The sequence below is a fragment of the Notamacropus eugenii genome, chromosome 1, assembly GCF_028372415.1.
Source record: "Notamacropus eugenii isolate mMacEug1 chromosome 1, mMacEug1.pri_v2, whole genome shotgun sequence".
NCBI classification, from domain to species: Eukaryota; Metazoa; Chordata; class Mammalia; order Diprotodontia; family Macropodidae; genus Notamacropus; species Notamacropus eugenii.
The window spans coordinates 266,021,828-266,035,199 of NC_092872.1; the positions used below are offsets into that span (position 1 = coordinate 266,021,828).

Genomic DNA, 13,372 nt, shown 5'->3' on the forward strand with positions numbered 1-13,372 from the left:
GACTTTCTTTCAACATCTATAAAGACATAAGAAGGCAATCTTGGCAAATCCAAATTATGCAGAATACAACTTAAAAGATGTAAATACTGCAAATGCTTCTTCTAAGCTACTTACTAGAAAACCCATTAATGGAAAAATAAATCTATTTCAGTGCATTTAGTAACTCTAATACCATTTCAGGTAAAAGGACTAAAGAATGACACTCCCAGATGTCCATGCTCCTATGCTGAAAATAAATTATATGCACTCTGATATACCATGCCTCTGATGAATGAATGAAAAAGTATTTATTAAGCACTTACTATGTGCCAAGAATAGTGCAAAGCATTGGGAGTCCATAGAGGAAAAAGGGAGATGGTCCTTGACCTTTAGGAGCTCACACTCTAAGTAGGGAAAGCAGACATCCAAGAAAGTTCAGCCGCAGGGCAGGTGGTAAGAGCTCAAGGTGGCGCTGCAGCTGGTAAGGGCTGCTGTTCCTTCACCTTGCCAGCATGAACAGAGTTGGTGATTCTCATCTCACCCAAGCATTATAAAATAGCTAAGCAGTCCTGAATAGATTCTGGGTCATCTGGGGTGGGGGAAAGGGCAAGAGCAAGAGCAAGGCAAAGGGAGAGGGAACATCCTGAGGCTGCTGGTCTTCCAATATCCGAGCAGATCTTGGGAGGCTCACCCTGCCCAATGTTTATGCCAACAAACGAGTCCTCTAACAAGTACCATCCAGTCTTTACTTGATGAAGTCTGGTGAAGGGGGGCCCATGACTTCCTGAAGCAGCCCATCCCACACTATGATAGCTGTGTTGGTTAGAAAATCATCCTTCCTCACTTTGTGCCTTTTAACAACATCTATGCAGTACCCAGGCTCCTAGTTCTGCCCTTGGGGCAAAGCAGAACAAGTTCCAGCCTTCTTCCAAGTACCATCATGTGCCACGTTTTACTTCTCTGTGATAAACATCCCCAGGGGCTTTAGCCAAATTTCCCAGGACATCATGTTATGGCATCAAGACCCTGTGATCACCTTCTCCCCATTGCTCTCAAGCCAATCAATGCCATTCCTAACATGAGTCTGAACAGTACAGAGGATGTCAGGTGCATCAGCCTCGAGGCCTGGCTATTCACAGGCTCATAACCATCTAGAAGGACCCCAGACATCAGTTAATGAAGCCCTCTCAATTTACAGATGAAGAAACTGAGTCACAGAGAGCTTAAATGTCTTGTCTGAGGTTATAGTATTTATTAAGTGCTTACTGCGTACCAGGCACTGGGAGTAAAAATTCAAGCAAAAAGTTAGTCACTGTCCCGAGGAGCTCACACATGATAGGGTGCTGGAGGGGCCCTGGTGGACAAGCAGTCTAAAGCCAAAGCTGAGGAGCTTGGCAGGCATAGCTAGAAGAAATTCACCAATCAGAGGAGGCCAGAAGGGTCTCCACAGTGAAAATGCCATTGAGACAGAGGTGGAAAAGTAGTTCAGCAAGTTAGAAGCTGAGCTGGGTTAGGAGTGTAAAGTATTTAATTACATAGGTAATATCAGAGAAGTAACTCAGACCAAGTCATCTGGCTCTTGCACTAGTTTTTGGGGGCCCTATCACTTGACTACCTTCTATTATACCTGTACTCCATGAAAAACCTCAATCCTTTGTCTCACCCTTACTCCTGTATTTGGTATCATGCTGCTATCTGCCCTCAAGGGTAAAAAGTGCCCTTTACATTTACCAAGATCAGTTCCATTAAAGCAGACACAGATCAACACCCTTGCTAGTCAGGATGTTTATGAAGCCTGACTGTCACCCAGTGTCTTGGAGTCTCCTGAAGATTAGACTCTAATGCCACCCATTTCTTTAGCCAGTGTGCCTCCCCAGGATCCAAGAGCTGGTTGTGTATGGACTGACTGACACCTCCTCATTAGCTCCCCATTGAGGAGCCATGGGGGTGGGGAGTGGGGGGAGGGCAAAAGGAGAGACTGTAATGAAGGTGGGGGTCTGCCTGGGTCCTCCCCGACTCCCTTCTTGTTCCATCAGAGCTGCAACATTTTGTGGGTCATGAGATAACATAATGAAAGACACACAGAGATGGACACCTCATAGACTGATGGGTTAAAGATTCTATTTAAAAGGGAAAGAGGAGAGAGAAGCATCTTTATCTGTTCTAAAACATGAATTTTAGTCTTCTTCAACCTTTCCTTATGGAATCATCTAGAATTAATGTTTTGAAAATGAAATAAAGTTCCAAAAAGCTTTTGAATGATGTAAAATTAATATGGATAGCTGCCCTACAGTGATGTTCCTTTTTAAACAAAAACCTTGAACAACTATAAAACCTATCATGTTAATGTTTTATGTTTAGTGTGACAAGAGAACCAAGTTCAACATCATAGATGCTCAAACTGGTGACACAGGAGAAGAAAGGTGTGAGTAAGGATTATGGGGATGGGGAGAGCAAGGGAAAAGGTTTTAAGTTTTAATAGTAACATGTGGATTCAGAGCCCTATCTCGTGTCCAGTACAGAGAAGTGATTTGATATTCAATCCAAAATTTGAGAGAGACTACTTAAAATAAGGTTCAAATGATTACATGATCCCCAATGACATAAAATAGAAATATTTATTTATAACAACAATAATAACACAATAATATAAAAACATGGCTAGGATAGTGGAAAAAAGATAGTAAGGTATTGATTAACAGTAAGATGAGAAAGTCAGAAAAATGAAAATCATCCACATCCCTCAAGATGCAGCTTACGAACACCTTCGGTGCTGGAAGGGGTCTTAGAAATAGGTATGTTCAACCTCCTTATTTTATAGAAAAGGAAACTGAGCTTCCCAGGGTGAAGTCACTTGACAAAGCTTGCCCAGGCAATAAGTGAGTGCAAGAGCTGCAGACGGAACATGAGTGTCCACATTCCAAGGCCAGGCTGTGATAGCTCGTGACCCTTAGGTTTCAAAAATCAGTTCAATGGCTTAACTGATTTTGCTTTCTGTTGGAAGAATCAATCAGTCACCCAAAAAGAAATCATTTATTAAGCAAGAGGGCTACAAAGATGACAAAGGCAGCAGACCTGGCTCTAAAGAAGTCTGTCTTTTATCAGACAAAGCTACACAGATGCACATGTGTGTGAAGAAAATATTTCTAAAATAAAAGTAATATGGGGGATGACTAGTGGCTGGGAGAAGCAGGAAAGGCTTTAAGCACAGCTGAGTTTTGAAGGAAAATGAGGAATCTGAGAATGTATTCTAGTCCCAAGACACAGTCAGACAAAAGGTGTGGACCCAGGAGAGTGTCACGTGTGAGGAAGGCATGGAAGCTGATGTGGCTGGTCTAGGGAGTGGGTGGAAGGGAGTGGAAAGGTGTGGTGGAGCTGACCTGAAAGCATGATAAGGAGTTAGGAGAGGGAGTAGTGGAGTGACATGGTCAGGTCCAGGTTCCAGAAAAACTGCTTCGATGACTTACTGAATGGAAACTAGACTGGGGTGCAGAAAGGTCACTGGAAGGCTACTGCAGCACTTGTGAGGGGTGATGAGGCCTGAGCTGGGCTGGTAAGGACACAGTCCAGTGAGGAGGCTTGGCCACTAACTGGCTATGTGTACTGAGGAAAGGGAGTATGGAAAGAGGGACCCAAGGTAAGGGAGTATGGGGATGCCCTGGCCCACAAGAACAGTGAAGTTTGGGAAACGGGTGGAGTTTGAGGAGAAAAATGATGAGTTCTGTTTGGGGCATGAGAAATGATTCTGAAGGATGTACTACAAGCCTATCTATGACAGAATGGAATGATCAAGCAACTAGCCAGGGCTTCTGAGGCAAAGTGTCAACAGAGGCCCACTGAAGACCTGGAATGGAAAAGACGAAGCCCTGTTAACTTAATAATTAACATTAGACCATAAATGAAAAATGAAATCAGAGCATTCACCTGAACAGGTGGCTCTATCAACTACATCCTGATGACCACTTTATATGGATGTGCCTTACTGGGAGGACATCTGAGTACTGCCACCTAACCCCCAATTACATCAGGATGAACTGAGTTATATAGTAACTTTGCTTACCTGAGAAAAGCATGTAGTCATTAAAGTCATAATCTGAGGAAGGCACTTTCACAAAACAAGTGAACTCGCATCACAGCTTACTGTATTAGGAGAGGCTGTCTTGAGTGGTCAGTGGGACGTGGATTGTTTCTGTCCCAGAAACTCCTGAAGATTCTGCCTCCTGAGCTCAAAGGGGGCTGCAATCTATTCAGGACAGGGTCTGCATGGTCCTTATACCACAATTCAATGTTTCGGTGCATGTGATGAATGAGCTACTTCCTAGGTGACTGGATTGTCATTAAAGTCAATGTATCCTTCCTTTCTAGGTCACAGCTGATCCAAGTTGCCAGGAGGCAGGGATAGGAACAACAGACGCTGGACCTCATCAGCATAGGACCATTGGGTGGGGGAATTCTTTCCCCTGATGCAAACTGACAGCCACTTGAATTTAGGTCTTAAAGAGGCCTTAAAGGACTGGCCCACAGTTAAAATAAGTAGATGTGTTAGAGGCAAGACTTGAACTCAGGTTTTTCTAATTCTGAAGGTAGTTCTTTATCCAGTACTTCATGCTGCCTCTCAACCTTTATTAGACCACTAAGAAATGGAGCAAGAAGGCAAAAAGGGGCCATAGTTGGAAATAATAATGAACTGAAGTATCACTAGTTATTTGTCTGTTCTTGGAAGGACCTAGAATCTCATTGTTGGGTGTATCCTCAACATAGAGACTGACCTACCAGCAGGACTGAGGTATGATTAAACTGGAATTTGGGCTAATATGGCTCTGAATAGACAGATGAAGCCAGTTAGAATATTATTATTAGAACAGATAGAGGGATGTTTCACTAAAAATTAAATTATTTCAACACTTAATTTAATGCTAAGTTGCAGGCTATCACAAAAATTCTTTTATTTCCATAAACCATTTTTGGTCCAATATGCTAACTAAGCAAAGTATATAATGAAAGTAAGAAAAAAATAAAATCTGCCTATATAGGTATGATCCATTTCTAGATACTGATGGTTTTGTTTACTTGAAATGAATTTTTGTAAAAAGCAAAATTTTTTAAGGGTAGAAGGATTCATATCTTTGACAAAATTGGAAGTGAAGCCAACACAGAAATTGAAGCCAACAGATACGCCATTGTTTTCCCATTAACAAGAGTCTCTAAAAGTTAAGGCTGTCAGGAAGCCCTTTAGAGCAACTATTCTATTGGGTAGGTCAAAGTAAGAGAAGGAAAACTAAGGAAACCCTTTTTGTCTGGGGGAGAACTGGAGCTGGTAGTCCTCAGACTCTTGAATCCTCTGCCAAGTGAAGGAGAGCAAATTTCCTTGATATTAAAGGGATGCTCCACTCCATGATGATTGCAATTCTGGGGGTTCCCAGACCTCTCAGATGCCAAGGAGTTCTGATCCCATGGAATATCTTTTCCTTCACCATAGAATAGGCAGTAGGTTTCACTCAGCCTTTGAAAGCCAGGCCTTCTCTCTTTGCACATAAGGAGAGCATGCTGGCAGAGGGTATTGTGTCTATCACTCCTCTACCCTTTAACAAAGCTTGTGGGAAAAACCAAACCATGGAAGAACTCACCCTCATCTTGCATTTTTTCAGTGAACAGTGATGAAACAGCAGGTCTTTAGATTCAACTTAAATGAGCATGAAATGCCTGATACAGGGGAAGTTGATGGAAGGGCAACAGAATGACTGTAAGCACCCTCAGCTCCGAGGAGGCTGGAGCCAGAGGGATCAGATCTTACCAGCTGGAAAGAGTTCTGTGAGTCCCTTTATGGAAAAAAAAAGCTCAATTTACCTCTTTTGGTGGTAGATATAAACTGGCATCCTAGGGACTTGAAAATATTAGTATATCTCCAGAAAATAAGAAAATACCATTCACCCTTTTCAAGAGCACAATCACACAAAGCATATGAAGTGGTTCTCAAATACTAAAGCATTTTAATAACATTTTCCACTGAGGAGAGCTCCACTGATAACCATTCTACAACATCATGTCTTAGAGTGCTGACTAGGGCACTGAAAAATTAAGTAACTTGCCTAGGCTCACAGAACCCTTATGGGTCAGAGGTAGGACTTGAACCCAGGCTCTCCTGACTCTGAAGTTGGCTCTCTAACCACCATACCAAGATGTCATTTAGTTGTTATCAAAGAAAAAATGCTCTTTCATGATTTGTTTGAGGAAGGATTAATATTCTTAGAGGAAAAATATATTAAAAAAACTTTCCAAAACTTAGCACACTCTTGCTTGAACTGTTTCCTTGTTTACTTGGTCTCGATGGTTTTCCCAAAGCTGGACTTTAAATATACATTTTCCCTTTTACTCTTTCCGTATCTGCCAACCAAGCGTAGCCCGCTAGTATTTACTGCTTCTTAATTACTGCTGCCTTTTTCTCGCTATAATTTTCCTCTGTCAATCACACTTAAACAATGCTGATTTGAACCCTAAATTTACTGAAATCTGTTGATTTTGCTGTCATTATACCACTGCCAACTGCCTGTAAACGGGGGTCTCATGTAATTCCAAATAAAGGAAAGGAAACAGTAAGTCTATCTCTGCAAACTATTGTGGAATAAATAAAACATCCTTCAACAGTCAGAAATTACCAGACAGGGACTCCTTTTCTGACAGGAAGAATCTTGAAATATCTTTTGAACAAAGTTCAAAGTTATTTTCATCTTTTCATTTATAAATTTATCTTATCAATTTCAAAGGAAAAATACCCTTCTAAGTGAAGTGATTATCTTTTATTGCTGGATTATAAACTGAAGACTAAGGCTGTGACATACTTATCTTGGTACCATGCAAAGTCTTGCACATGGCTGGAGCTCATTCAGTGTTTACTGAATGAGTGAATGCTATTTCATTCAGCAGGATGACCAGGAATGTGCTTTACATTTTATTCACTATACTGGGTATATTTAGAAGTAGGTAACACTGAGTAAGAAAAACTAGGTCACCGTGGGTAGTCTTAAAAAGTGAAAACTGCCATCATTTGATTGGCTTGGTTTATCCTGAGCATTATATAAAATCACTTCTTAATAATAATAAAATATTTCTACAAGTTCTGTTATTGTTTTAGTCATAAGTCAACTGATCTAGTTACATACTTGGTATTGAAAAAACCTAAAATTGTTGACTAAGGTATCGCCCAGCCCAATTAATTTTAGCAACCACAAATTAAATGTAATGATTTAATAAGTACTGAAATGACTGTGCACTGATATTGGGAAAAAAACCCCCACAACACTTATGACATGCAAACAAGTCTATGATGCATACTAAATGCATTAATGTGACTTGCAAAAGCACAACAAATGTATAGCATTAGTAAATCATTAAAATGTCCATTTGTCATTACTACTGTACAACGTTCAAGCACAAAATAGTACAAGTTACCTCAAATCGACTGAAGGACAGGAGCAGAAGTAAGCCAGAAATTCTATCAAGATATTAACACCCAGAGAGAGCCACGCCAAAGACAGAGAAAGAAAGAATGGTCATCTTTACAAAAGGGGACAGGGACTAGCTACTTATGCAGTAAGGAATTTGAAAAAGTTATGAGGAAAGTGCTATTTTAAGGTATTTTAAAAATTCAATTAACTAGCACCCATTCCGGGGTAAGTTAAGAATTAAGGCAAAAAAAATCAAGTTTTACATATATTCAAAAGTAACTATTCATTCAAATATTCCATAAGTGATATTAAATTTGTAATTCAGTCCAAAATCTTTATAACTAAATAAAATTGCTAATTCATTCTACCCATTGCCTCATAACATTTCATGGAAACTGTAAATTACCTTTACGGCAGCAGTCACAGCGGCAGTGGCTGCTAAGTTTAAACCTTGGCGACCGAAGTTTACCATGGTCTCATAGCCTCGTTCTTTGGCTTGGACAATGTAATCATCGATCTCCTAGGAAAAAAAGGGGGTGAGGGATTCAAAAGGCATCAAAATTACCTTCATGGCCACTGACGTTTCTTAAAATTTAGTATGTTATTGTAAAATATACAGAAGAAATTTGTGTTCTAACATACTGAAAAATTTTGCAATATTTGAACATTTCAAAAGATAAAACTGATGAGTTACAAATTTGTCTCATTTCTTACCCTTTCCTTTGAAGAAAGTAGTGGGTGAAGGAACTTCCTATAGACTAAACTTGCCCCTCGGGTGTATGGGGAGAGCAGCCAAATGACAAAAGCAATCTTCATCTCATAGTACAAAGGAAACCTGTCCAGGAAATTTTAGAAAACCATTAGACCCTTAAGTTAGACCTTAAAGTGTCAAAAATTGAACTTTTGAAAGAAAAGCTCCAAAGGAGATATCTAATACTACTCATAGAAAATTTCTATTTATAACATCTCCTTGATTTCTGTATACTGAATATTCTTCTTTCCTAGCAGTTAAAAAGGCTCCAACAGTGTTTGTGGTAGAAGACAAATTTGGGTTTTTTTCCCAGAAGATTTTATAATTCCATTTACCACATGGAGAGGGTTAAGGGCAGACACCTTCTTTACTACCTTTTAAAAGAATTAACTAATTTCATATTCAAAGTGAATTAAACAAAATGGGTTGTTGTAACCAGAATTCTCCTTTGCAAAAACAAAGCAACAACACCCAAAGGTCACAGTAAACTAAGAAAGGCTTCAGTTTCCATGAATGATGACAATACCACTATCTTATACACAGCTTTATCCTGATTCAAAAGTACTTGCACTCTTTCTCACTTGATATTCTGCTTTATTGACAAGAAAACAGGTACAGAGTAGTCAGGGAAACTGCCTTTGGTCAGTTAGTTAATAGAGACTCAACCAAATTCATTATTGGCCCTTGAAGGGCCAATGCTTTTTCAATCTCGGAACTTACCAAGCAACAGTTAGGTCTGCCAACGTTTCAATCACAGTATAAAGGGCAAAAACAATCCAATACATCATCCATCGAACCTGAGAACAGCAAAGGTAACAGAAGATTGTTGAGGATTATAAAGAAAAACGGTCTCCAACTAAAAATCCTATGTCATTCACAATCTGTATAATGATTACAAAGAACTAGTAAGGACCAGACTTGATTCTGCTTCTATTTGTGTTCTCACACTACTGAAGCAGTCCGAGAATGGGGGAGGAGAACCATGGATGGCTCTGATATCCAATATACCATGATACAAACTAGACATCAGATGCATGGGCAGTCTTCTCTTCAGTTATTTCTAGAATCGTTGAGCAGTTCACTTCTACTCCATTATTACCACTGGTTATTTAATAACTATTTTTTCTCACATTAGCCCCTTTTTTCTTCAATGTTTTCTGATGCTCTTTTTGACGCTATCCTCCTTTTCGAAGGATTCCTTTCCCCCTCTCCTCCTACCCACAACACTGTAAGAGAGAGAAAAAAAGACCCTGAGGGTCCTTCTGGGGCCCTGTTTGTGATCTCTGAAAGACCTTGGAGAACCACAGATGTACCACAGGACTAGAGAAGGCCAAGTACCCTGACCTTCAAGAAAGGGACAAGAATGGCACCTATAAACTATAGGACTGCACCTGAAGTCATATTCCCAAACGTACTCTTAAAGAGAGAGTAACAGGACATGGTGATCAAAATTGGCCTGTATACAAGGGAATACTGTAGATTCAGTTTAGCTAAGTTTTAGTTTATTGTCTGAACTATCACAAACTATTGCTGTAAAAAAGCTAAATAGGGGCTAGATGGTATTGTTTAGATGCAAGTACACCCAAGTGATCTGTGCTGGGTGCTGCTCATGTGACATTTTTATCAATAATTCGTAGAAAGGCATGGATGGTATCTTTACTGAATCTGTAGAGGAAACAAAAACTGAGAATGAATATTGAACACAATGGATACCACAGTCTGGAATCAGATCATTATTACATCTGGCCAAGGACTACTCAAAATAGGCAGGTGGACAGAATATGAGGCAAATTCATCTGCTGGTGACTAAATGTGCTTTGACTGGTTATCAGATAGCACACATACATCTAACCTGAGGTCCACAGTGCTGGCATTTCCAGCTTCAAAGACTCAGCCCTGTTTCTTCCACTGCTCTGTTCCTCTCTATTCACACTGATACCATGTTACTGCAAGTTGTGTCCACCTCTCCTCTGGCTGACTGGCATTCAGAACAAATCTGATGATGCTAGTCCTCTGCTCTTGGGACCTTTCCCTCTAAAATAAAACACAAACTCTTTAGTTTGCCATATAAGCCCTTTCCTTGTTTGATTGCTGTCTCCCCTTTATGCACATGATGTTCCAGCCAAATGGGCTGACTATTTCCTGATCTTAGCATCCCTTTTGAGCTTTCGCATGGTTTGGAAAATCTACATAACTATTCTCATTGATCACTGATTAAAAAATTCCCCCTTGCTTCACCCTCCCCATCCCAATGATTCTAAACTCCCAGCCTATCCTCTGAACCCCACCACTCAATCCCTTGTTCCCACTGCCTTCAATCCAACCCTGACAATGCCACACTCTAAAGCGACCTATCCCTTCCACTGTACTCTCCTGAATGCCTCCTCCATCAGTGATAAATCTGCTTTCATCTTACTTTTTGCCTTTTCCATTCCTTCCATCTTCTGGCTGAGACCTGGCTTCCCTTTCTAGCACTGGCTCACTCTCATTCCCTTCATCTCAATTGTCAAGGAGGGATGGGGGAAGTGGTAGCAGTTGGACCACTCCTTGCTTCCCATTTCCTTTTCCAGGATCTACTTCTATCATCACTAAGTAATCTCTCCTCCCTCTGAGGTTCACTCAATCCATAAGTGCCATCCAATCAAAAATCTAGTAGCTGTTGTCAATCACCCTGTAGGACACCACCATCTCCTTTGTTTCCTCAGTGAGTTCGCTGACAGGCTCCCAGCCTTGCTATCCTCAACTCCTGCATGCATACTGGGAGACCTCAAACACAGACACAGACACACACACAGACACAGACACACACACCCCTCAAATACCCAAAGCTCATCATAACCTTACCTTACTCCTGATCTAATCCTCCAGCTCACCTCAGCCACACAAAAAAATGATCTTATCCTCGATCTTGCCATCACACGCAAATATACCACTTTCATGTTCACCAACTCTGGGTTTCCCGTATCTGATCTCAAAAGATCATTGTTTCACCTCTCCTCCTGCTTTGTAACCTCACATTCTATTCTTGATCTACATCGTGACCTTCAGTTTTTCCCTTGAACTGACCCACATGCTCCTTTGTTGACTCATCTTGACCCTTTTGTGAACCACATCAACTCTATATTGTCCTTTTCTTTCCTTTACTGTATCCCTGAACTTGCCCTGCAAAGCTTCAGCTTTGAATGCTTCCATAACCCCCAGCTTTTGCTATTACACATATGCTGTTGCACAAAGCTGGAGAAAATCTCAAAATTGTGTTGACTGAGTCCATTATAAATTTATGTTATAAAACCTCAATGAGGCTCTTACTGTTATAAGACAAACCTTTCAGACCTCCCTTAGCAACTCTCCCACTCTCAACAGCAGCTCTTCTGAATGTCCTATGGCTCCGTTCCCATTCCCCCTCTCAGCTGAGACCCTCATCTCATATCTTATCAAAAAACAAAAACCAAGGCCATTCATTTAGAACTCTACCTTCTCACACCACTCCGATGTCTTCTGCAATGAGCTCTTCCTTCATCCCTGCATCACACAATGAAGTGGCCCTTCTCCTCGCCCAGTTAACCCCCTCCACATATCCAAGTGACTCCATTGCTCGTCTTCTCTAGCAGATCACCCCTCCACCATCCCTGCTCTCACTTTTCTTCAGTCTTTCCCTGTCTACTTGACCCCTTATCTTTACCTCCCTTTTGTGGCTAAACTCCTTGAGAAGACGGTCTACAATAGGTGCTCCCATTTACTTTTTCCTCATTATTAAATTTAAACCATTCTTTCCACGTTTACTAATGATTTCTTAATTGCAAAATCCAATGTCCTTCACCTATCCTCTCCCCAGCCCTCATCGTTTTTACTTCTCTGTAGCCTGCCTTCTCTCTAGGTCATTGGGATACCACTTTCTCCTGGTTTTCTCCTATCTGTGTGTTCTTTTTCCGTCTCCTTCACTGGCTCTTCAGCCAAGTCATGCCCATTAACTGTGAGTGTCTCTCACAGAGATCTCTTTGTCCTGGGCCCTCTTCTCTTATCCTTTGATACTAGGGGTCAATGAACTTTTTTTTTTTTTAAGTGTCTTCTGCAGTTTATTTTTTTAATTATTAATTTGTGTTTTCAGTTTTCTACAATCATTTCCATAAGTCTTAGATTTTTCTTCTCCTTCCTCTCCACTCCCTGCCCAAGACAGCATGAGATCTTACATCAGTTCACACACGCATTCTTTTTTTTTAATTCCACATTTATTTTTTTATTATTTTTTTAATGTTTTACAATCTGCCATAAAATTAAGATTTTATCCCCTACCCCCCACTACCCGCCTCCCTCCCCACGACAGTATACAATTCTGTATAGGTTCTACATATACTTTCCTATTGAGTACATTTTCACTATAGTCATGCTATGTAGTCGAACTAAAATAAATGGAAGAAATCATATAACAAATCAAAACATGATACACAAAAACACACACACACACAAACATGATCTGCTACATTCTGCGAATGGCTTCCATATTTCTTTCTCTGAGTGTGGAAGGCGTTTTGCCTTAGAAAACCACCATTGGGATTTTTTTTTTTAAATAAGTTCTTGCGTTATTACGAAATTCCAAGTCTACCAGAAAAAACTCTCGCACACTGTGGTCGTTGTGCTGTGCACAAAGTTCTCCTGGTTCTGCTCCTTTCATTCAGTATCAGATCATATAAGTCCTTCCAGGCCTCTCTGAAGTCTTCTTGTTCATCATTTTTTATGGCACAATAGTACTCCATTACATTCATGTACCATAATTTATTCAGCCATTCCCCAACTGATGGGCATCCCCTTGACTTCCAGTTTTTGGCAACTATAAAGAGTGCTGCTATAAATATTTTTGTACATGTGGGACCCTTTCCCATTTTTATGATCTCTTGGAGATGCAGTCCTAGTAGCGATATTGCTGGGTCAAAGGGTATGCACATTTTTGTAGCCCTTTGGGCATAGTTCCAAATTGCTCTCCAGAATGGTTGGATGAGCTCACAGCGCCAACAATGAATTAGTGTTCCAACTCTCCCACATCCTCTCCAGCATTTATCATTTTCTTGTTCTGTCATGTTTGCCAATCTTATAGGTGTGATGTGGTACCTCAGAGTTGTTTTGATTTGCATCTCTCTAATCAAAAGTGATTTAGAGCATTTTTTCATATGATTATAGATATCTTTAATTTCTTCCTCTG

The 13,372-nt window shown here is 40.4% G+C and overlaps 1 protein-coding gene and 1 long non-coding RNA gene across 6 annotated transcripts in view; one reads left to right on the top strand and one right to left on the bottom strand.

Moving 5' to 3' along the window:
- Positions 1-6,875, top strand: part of LOC140517510 (uncharacterized) — a 56,370-nt gene extending 49,495 nt beyond the window's left edge. The window contains exon 3 of the long non-coding RNA XR_011971614.1: positions 4,345-6,875. This is a non-coding gene — a long non-coding RNA (uncharacterized lncRNA). The remainder of the gene's footprint in view (positions 1-4,344) is intronic.
- Positions 1-13,372, bottom strand: part of REEP3 (receptor accessory protein 3) — an 84,775-nt gene that overhangs the window by 21,079 nt on the left and 50,324 nt on the right. For all 5 annotated transcript variants that reach the window (XM_072628846.1, XM_072628845.1, XM_072628849.1 and 2 more), the window contains exons 3-5: positions 8,896-8,972; positions 8,139-8,259; positions 7,831-7,944 (exon numbers count right to left, since the gene is read on the bottom strand). In XM_072628846.1, the coding sequence (XP_072484947.1) occupies positions 7,831-7,944; positions 8,139-8,259; positions 8,896-8,972 (312 nt within the window). The remainder of the gene's footprint in view (positions 1-7,830; positions 7,945-8,138; positions 8,260-8,895; positions 8,973-13,372) is intronic.